We start from the raw sequence: 8,760 nt of genomic DNA, 5'->3' as shown, positions 1-8,760 counted from the left end.
CACTGGCCTCGGCCTCGGAGGAGGCGGTCTCTGACACCTGGCTCCAGGCCCTGGGCTCCGGAAGGGCCTCTGGGCCGCTGGACACAGGCTGGGGTTCCTGCTGGAGAGACCTCCAGCCCATGAGCTCCCGGCCCAAAGGTCCCAGGGCCCTGGCTCTGCCCCAGGCCCCGCCCATGCCTCCTGCCCTCCTCAGGGGCCTCATCTCATGGAGGACCCCCCTCGGAAGCCCTGAGCGGGTGGCTGGGGGGCTCCCGGTCGGTCCAGGTAAAGGGCCGGTAGCCCTCTCCCACTCCCCGGCAGGGTGCAGCTGGGCCACCAGGCCTACCTCCCATAGGTGGCACCCCCACTTTGGAAGGACACGATGACTTTTCCTGTGAGTTCCCATGGCACCCCAGCTTGCACGCGCACACACACACACACACACACACACATACATACACACACACACACACACACACACACACACACCCCAGGGAGCCAGACCCCAGGGGCTCAAGAGAAGCCAAGGAGAGAGAAAAGGAGGGACAGGCAGTGGGACTTCCACTCCGGTGCTGGGAGCATCTTGGAGATACTGGAGGCTGTGAGCACTCCCTGCCCCCTGCCGACACCGGCACTGCCCCGGGCCTGACTGAATGGGCTGAAGCCGGCCTTGGACCACAGGGCGGCAGGGGCCCATGGCACCAAGTCTGAAGCCTCAGATCACATTCCACGCGGGGGGAGCAGCTGCTCTTCAGGCCAGACCCACCCGGGGAGGCCCAGAGGAAGCGGCCAGGATGGGCCCAACTACACAGAGAGAGCCCGTCCGCCTTGCTGGACCGAAAGACCCCACACAAGACGAAGCCATGTGAGCCTGGCTCGGGCCACGGGAAAGCTGGGGGAGCGGTGGGGGGCCCTGTCTCTTTGGTCCAGACTCTGTTCTAAGTGTTAAAAATAACAGGTTGGGAGATAAGATAGTGCCGTCTCTGACACCTGCCATCTTCGGATGCTTATTTTTAAATCTCGGAATTAGCCCTGGGCCTGGGAGGAGGGGAAGGGGCAGTGGGAGGTCAGGAGATGCACTCTTTTCTCACCAAGGCATTGGCCTGGGGAGTCCCCGAGGGGGACAGTGGTCAGAGTGGGGGCAGGGCCCGGGGTCCTGGCTCTGTCCCAGAGGCATGAGGAACTCCTAGCTGGTCTCTCTCTCGTGCCGTGCCTCAGTTTCCCTGCCCATACAAACAGCTGCCCATGACCAGCCAGGGGATAAACCATGGACAGCAACCCCTTCCAAGATCCCCTGCCGGGCTGGGCTGGGGAGAGGGCTGAGAGCTGGTCTCAGCTCCCCTCTACGGGGCATGCTGTTGGGGGACAGCCTGTCTTCTACCACCGCCCAGCCCGGCTGGGGCAGGCTGGCAGGGGCAGCGGCAGTGGCTCTGAGTGAGGCTGGTTGCCTGGCAGCAGAGCCCTGGGCCCTATGTAAGCAGGTGCTGCCTCTGAGCCAGGGAGAGGTGGCTGGGTGGGGGCTCACCTGCTTGCTGGACTCCTCCTCGGTGCCCAGGCTATTCTCCTCATCTTCCTCTTGGTCATCCGTGTCTGACTCAGCCACGGCAATGGGCACGCACACGGGCTCCGGATCCCCCGGGGGGCCCTGGCCTGGCCGCTGGCCTTCCTCGAACCGGGTCTCCTTGCGGGCCGGGGGCGCCTTCCCAGCAGAAGTCCCAGGTGGTCCGCTTGAGGAAGCGCAGGCCTCGCTGGATCCGGGCCAGGGCCAGCTGCAGGTTGTTCATCTCCCCGTCCTCGTCCGGGGCCGTGAGGTTGTCTGCGCTGAAGGAGCTGAGCAGCAGAGCCAGGAAGAGGTTCAGGACCTGTGGAGACAATGGGTCCGGTTCACCGAGGCAGGCGCCGGGCCAGGGTCCATGATGGGGAAACTGAGGCCCAGGGACCGTAAGGACCGCCAAAGGCCACCAGCTCGAGGTGGGAACCTGGGTCCTGGGCCTGATCCTAACCCCCATTCTCTTGAACATGGAGAGTGTGTCTATGAGAGGAAAGACACATTCTAACCCTCCCTCCCAAGGTCTCAGATATGTGGGGGTTGAGGTTGCACAGACCTAGGTCTCTTGTGTGTTGGCCCAGGTTCAATGGGTCCATGTCAAAGCCTAGGCCTCCCTTGTCAGCAGCTCCTGGGAAGTGGGATCCAATCGGGGGGCCACTGGGGACAAGACAGAACCCCACCCAGAGAGGTTGGGGCGTTCCTGGGGAGGGGCCTCTGCATCCGTTGGTGAAGGAGGGAGGGGTAGTGGCGTGTCTCCAAGCCCCCCCCCCCCACACTTGAGCCACTCACCACTCAAACACCTGGGGCTCCTGCTGTGGAGCACCCTCCGCCTGTGCCCCCAGGTCTGACTACGCTTCCCAGGTGAGGCCCAGGGGGTACTGAGTAGAGAAGGGGACAATGGCAGGACAAGAGCCCAAGTAGCAGCCCTCAGGCGTCTGGGACCAACTGCCGGGTCAGGCTCCTGAGACGGGGTTGTGTCCAGGTGGTGAGGGGTACTTAGATGGGTGCTGTGTGTGGGACCAGACAGTGGGACAGGGTTAAGGGACCTGGGGTTGGTGCCAGGGGCCAGCCCTGGCTCCAAGGCCCATTGGGCTGCGGGGAGTCAGGGGAGGGGCCGAGGTTTCAGAGGTGCTCGAAGGCGGACATCGGTTATACTTTTAACAATAAAGATAAAATTTAAAATGTAGGGATTAAGGACTTGACCCCGAAGGGAGGTTTGCAAGGTCCTCTGTTTGTATGGTCTGGATTACTGTTTGGTGTTAAACCATCCTGCAAGCGAGACGTTTTCTTGCAAATGTGAATTTTTAGCTTTTGCTACGAAAGAAAACTTTTGCTGGGTGACCAGGGGCTGGGCACGGGCACAATTCCCAGTTTCCTGAAGGTTCAATGAAGCGGGTGGTGGGCTCCTGCCCTCATGTGGGCCAGACCCGGCTCGGAGCATCACCAGGCCGACAGGCCAGCGACACACCTCCCCACGCTGGGCTTGGGGTCCCCCCAGAGGGAGCTCAGTTAGATGGGGGCCCCTACAGCAGGGTGGTGTGTGAAGGCGGGTACAGTTCTCACTCTGAGCCCCTGCTGTGGCTTCTCACAAGCCCCGCAGACGCACCTGTCAGCAGCTGGGAATGAGATTCTGATGGAAGGTTGGAGCGCCAGCCCTCAAAGACTGGCCTTTGTTAAAAAAAAAGAGCAACACACACTCATATGGACAGCACGGGAGGGTTAAGAAGTAGGACCTCCGGATCCTATGTCTACGGAGAAATGATCACTTTTGACACCTGCAGCCTTTCTTGTGTCGTCTTTGGGGGCGGGGCATGGGATGTGATTCAGAGCTGCTGTCCACGCAGACCTCTGGCCTGGCCTGCTCCGTTCCTGTTGCCCACCCTGGATCCTCTCACACTGCCCTCACTCACGCCTGGCCCACCGCCCCTGACCTCCAGGTGTCTGCGGCCCAGGCTGGGGGCAGGGCAGGCAGGGGGCGCCTGGGTAGCCTCGTTCGTCCACCCACACAGGACACTAGGGCCTCCCTTGTTGGCAGCTTCAGAAGTTTGTCTCCTTCCAGTGCTTTCCCTGTCAATCACGCTGCTGCTCCCCAGCCCCTGCCTGATCATCACTTCCCATTCTAATGGCAATTGCTTCCTCCCACGCCCTGCAGCAGCCCAATTCCGGGGGGGGGGGGGGGCGCCTGCGTGGGCTGTTAGCTTCCCTCCACAGCAGACTCTAATCTTCTCATCCCCAGACAGATCCGCTTGGCAATGGCAGGGCTGTGTGTTTGAGGGCAGCTCAGGCTGGCCCTTTTCTGAGAGCTCAGTACTGGCGCCCGCCTTGGAATACATGGGGTCCACCAGTTTGAGGAGATGGGAGGAGGGCTGTGAGGCCAGCCGAAGAGCTGGGTTCCGGCAGCTCTGTGCACCGAAGCCCTCTTCCTCTCTGGGCTCCTCCACCTACGGGGCCTGCGGGAGGCGGACCCCATCGCAGCCTGGGCCTGCCCTGGCCTCGTGAAGGCACATGGGAGAGAAAATAGACCAATTGGAGGAAGGGCACCAGAATCTGCAGCTCACAGTACTCCCACCACCTAAAACCTCTCTATGAACTGACATGAGCCTGGGCTGCCCATGCCCTCGGGAGCCAGGCCATGCGGGTGTGATGTCTGAGCATGTGTGGGCCACCTGTGTACCCAGGAGGGTGGCACCATGTCCACAGAGGACACTGAACCACTGGACCTGCCTCAGCCCTGACTCTTCCAAAGGCCCCTTCTTTGGCATTTGGATTTGATCTCTCTCAACTCCGGGATTGCCTATACTGTAAACACCCAAGGCAGGATGCACCTGCCCTTGACAGACAGGTGGTCACGGTAGCAAAGGTCTGGATCCCTCATGATAGACCAGCAGGAACTCCCACCCTAGCTACCCAGGGAGACATACAAGGCTCCCACGGGCCCACCTCACCTGGACCACCACCTGCTGGCACCTGTGTTTTGCTCACCCTGCCCCTTTCCTCTCTACATGTCTAGCAGATCAGCTCTAAACACTCTTCCAGGAAGCCTTCCTTGATTTCCAGTTGGAAGGGATCAGCACCTAGAAGCTCCCACTTAGTGGCTCTGATCGTTCTGATTTGAAAGTTCTAATTTCATGCCTCTTTGAACTCCCCACCTCCCCACTCTCTCAAGTTTACGAGTAACGTCAGGGCCACATTCACCTCTGTATATCCAATAGCCTCTGGCACAATATTTTGCATGCAACCGGGGTTCAGCAAATGTTTGTTAAGTTGAATTGAAAAACCATGCGATAAATCATTGCCAGTGAATGACTAATAAAATGCTAGGTAGTAAGTAAATAAATTAATGAAGGTAAAATGAGAAAATAATAAATAAGCAGGCGAGTTAGTGGGTGAATTAAAGAATGAGTTAACAAATAAAGAGTGATATGAATGAATGGGTCAGTCAGTAAGTAAATAGGTAGATAGATTGATGGAGAGGTAGACAGATGGATGGGTGATTTATGAGTGGATGGCTGGCTGGATAGGTAGATATATAGATGAGTAGAGAGATAGAAGAATAAATGGTAAGGGAATGGGTGAATTGATGAAAAGTCCTAAGTGGGTACATTGGTGGGTAGATGCATGAATGAATGAGAAGATAGATGGAAGGATGAATAAATGAGTAGACGGATGAACGGATGTGTAAATACGTGGATAGATGAGAGACTGGTGGGTGGATAGGTGGTTTGATAGACAGATGGCTGAGTGAATGAATGGATGGATGGAAGGAAGGGCAAGTGAGTGGATAGATGGGTAGCTGGTGGAGGAATGGATGAGTAGGTGATTGTGTGTATGCCAGGCCACTGGCCAACTTACCACAAGGTTGCCAATGACCATCACAAGCAAGAAGACCAGCAGGCACAGTGACTGCCCAGACACCTCCATGCAGTCCCACATGGTCTCGATCCACTCGCCACAGAGGATGCGGAAGATGATGAGAAAGGCATGGAAGAAGTCCATCATGTGCCAGCGGGGCAGCAGGCCCGGGTCGCTGATGCGGTGCCTCAGCTCTGAGTAGTTTTTGCCGAAGAGCTGCATGCCCACCACGGCGAAGATGAACACGATGATGGCCAGCACCAGCGTCAGGTTCCCCAGGGCCCCCACCGAGTTGCCGATGATCTTGATGAGTGTGTTCAGCGTGGGCCATGATTTGGCCAGCTTGAAGACCCGCAGCTGGGGAGGGAGGGGTCCTGTGATAGGCTCTGGTTCCCAGTGCCCACGGACACCCTGATCTCCCTCCCACACTTCCTGCCTGAAAACCCGGGGAGCCCCTGAAAGTCACTGACACCTGTTCCTCCGGGTTTCTCCAAGAGCACACACCACTGTCTCTTCCCACAGCCTGAAGGTAGCTTCAGCGGACTCTGCTCTGGGAGTCAGGTCAACAGCTCCAGCCTCATTTCCCCCATTCAGCCCTTCTCTTTGTCCTCACACCAGCCTCCTACTCCCCTTGGTCTCACTTCAAGGAACTGACTAGATTCTCCCAATAGGGGATGTCCTTTTTCTGCCAGGCCCTTCATCAGTTACCCTTCCAGGCCAGCTCAGCCATCTCTAACTTACCCAATCACCTCCATTTCTTTCTCCTCTTAGTTATAACAGAGAAAGGGAGCCAGTGCTTAGCATGTATTAAAAACTTACTGTGTCAGACCATGTGCTTAGGATGCATCAACTCATACAGGACTCCCAATAACACATGGGGTTGGCACTCTTACTACCTCCTTTGGCAGATGAAGACGGCAACCCTTACAAGTGGAGTAACTTGTCTAAGTTCCTTGGCTCATGGCAGTGGAGTTGGGATTAGAACTCACCATCTAGGCTTTCTCAACTGTTCCCACCAGGCTGCCTTCCTGAGCACCAACAGTGCTCAGACGTCCGCCGGGAAGCCTTCCCTGACCTCCTTCCAGCCCTATGTCTGGACCTCTCAGGCATTTTAAACGTAAAGCATAGTCCACAAGGAGCTCTGGCATCACCTGAGACTCACTGAACTGTCATCAGCAGTTTAACAAGATCCGCGAGCGAGTTGTGTGTGCATTTGTTTGCAAAATGCGGATTCTGAAACCAGCAGGCAGAACCCCAGAAGAGCTGTTGGCAGATCTGGCTCCACCTGCTACTTGCCAGGGGGCTTTGGGAAATTGTTTCTGACTTCTTTCATGACTCTTCCAAAGAACTCTTCTTTGGCATGTAGATTTTGAGCTCTCTCAACTCTGGGATTCCCCACATCGTAAAGACACAAGGCAAGATGCACTTGCCCTTGACAGACAGGTGACCATGAAAGCAAAGGCCCAGATCCCTCATGACAGGACAGCAGGAACTCCCACCACAACCACCCAGGGTGACAACCTCTCTGAGTCTCAGTTTTCTCATCTGTGCAATGGGGATATAGTAATATCAGCCCCACTCCCGGGATCCTGTGAGGACTAAAGGGTGACTCACAAAGGGCTTTGCAAATCATCCGATGGCCACCCCAACTGCTCCTCTGGAGGGATATCTCTTTCTGTCTTGCCTCCCCCCGCCAATCTGGGCCTGGCACCCAGGGGCACTTAGCCAATAGCTGTTGGGTGAAGGCATGATGGCTCAGAGTTGGGGTGAGTGAGTGGTGCCCCCCGGCACCTGCCCCACCCCCCTGCAGAGGGCCCAGCAGGTACCAGGCGGAAGGAGCGCAGCACCGACAGGTTGCCCATGCGGGACAGGCCCAGCTCCATGAGGCTGAGGATGACGATGATGCTGTCGAAGATGTTCCAGCCCTGCTGGAAGTAGTAGTAGGGGTCGAGAGCGATGATCTTGAAGGTCATCTCTGCGGTGAAGATCCCGGTGAAGACCTGGGAGGGTGCGGAAAACAGGGGTTCCCCACGATTGGGATGGGAAGAGCCTCTGGCCATCAGGGGTGCTTGTTCCCACATAGTCTCCCTTCTGGGCTGCCAGCTCTGACTGCACCCAGTCTCCCAGTGGGGGCCTGCCTGGCCATGGCCTCGCCCCTTAGGGATACCTCTGCCCCGATGCCTCCAGTCCGCTCTGTTGCTCACCGAGCATGAGCTGTCAGCCTGCCCCTCAGAAACAGCCGGGCCCATCGAGGGCTCTGCAGAAATTCCGTTCAGGAAGCTCCTGAGGGCCGGGGACCCAGCCCTAGACTCCTTCCAGCCCGTGTTGCCATAGGACACACCCTCACTTCACATGTGCCAGATACACGCATTCATTCCGACAGCTACTCATGGCTCTCCTGGCTCAAGACCTTTGTCACGCTGTGCCCGCCTCCTCCTTGTCCACTTGCTGAACTTTTCTCACTGTAATAATAACCAGCCACTATTTCTTAATTGCCCTAAGAGCTGGGCTGGAATGCTTTGCAAATGTTGGTTTTTGTTTTTTTTCATCAACAAGCCGACAAAGAAATTATCATTATCCCTGTTTTACAGGGAAGGAAACTGAGGTACTGAGAGGTCAAGTAGCTTCTCCCGGGTCATGTAGCTAGTATGTTTGGGAACCAGAGATGACCTCAGTGCTGTCCTTTAAGATGTAGAGTGACCGCCTCTCCCTCTGGAAACGTTCCTGAGGTGGGCAGAGGCGGGGCCTCGCCTGGTTCATGGACTCATGAGTCCTGAGAAGCCTGGCCTCAGCTGGCAGAGACCCGTGGTCAAGGAGCCCATCCTGCGGTGGGCCAGGCAGCCGGGAACATGGCCACCTGCCCCGAGGTGTGCCAACTGCTACCACGAGGACATGATCCCGAGAGGAGGGGCTGGAGGGAAGGCGGGCCTGCCCACAAGGCCTTCCTGGCCACTTGGAGGAGCTGGGGGTTATCCTGAGGGCAGTGGGGGGCACTGAGGACTTGTGCATTTATATGAAAACATGCAAGCTTTTTATAGTTTTAATGTATATGATAACAATAGAGTATCTTTGCATTTTTTTAAGCAGAATTTATTTTGATCAAGTATATGTGTTCTTTTCGCAAGTCCTTTTTATCCCAAACATCATGTTTATGAAGTTTATCCATAACGATACATGTATATGTATTCATTCTAAGTGTATTTCATTGTATGAATACACCACAATTGACTTATCTATTTTTTAATGGATGGAGGGACATTTATGTTGATTCCAATTTTCCCTACACCTAACAATGCTGCAAAGAACTTTCTTGTACGTGTCTCTTTCTACGGACATGTGAGACTCTAGAGACTATATATACATATATACTCATATATATA

General features: G+C 56.1%; 1 protein-coding gene across 1 annotated transcript in view; it reads right to left on the bottom strand.

The window, feature by feature from the left end:
* SCN5A (sodium channel, voltage gated, type V alpha subunit) overlaps window positions 1-8,760 on the bottom strand; it is an 87,720-nt gene that overhangs the window by 35,416 nt on the left and 43,544 nt on the right. Inside the window, 5 exon segments of the mRNA XM_014534938.1 lie at window positions 4-97; window positions 1,505-1,684; window positions 1,686-1,841; window positions 5,381-5,737; window positions 7,207-7,380. Coding sequence (XP_014390424.1) covers window positions 4-97; window positions 1,505-1,684; window positions 1,686-1,841; window positions 5,381-5,737; window positions 7,207-7,380 — 961 coding nt within the window.

Source organism: Myotis brandtii, unplaced genomic scaffold (genome assembly GCF_000412655.1).
Source record: "Myotis brandtii unplaced genomic scaffold, ASM41265v1 scaffold134, whole genome shotgun sequence".
Taxonomy (NCBI): Eukaryota; Metazoa; Chordata; class Mammalia; order Chiroptera; family Vespertilionidae; genus Myotis; species Myotis brandtii.
This window is presented reverse-complemented; position numbering and strand designations above follow the sequence as displayed.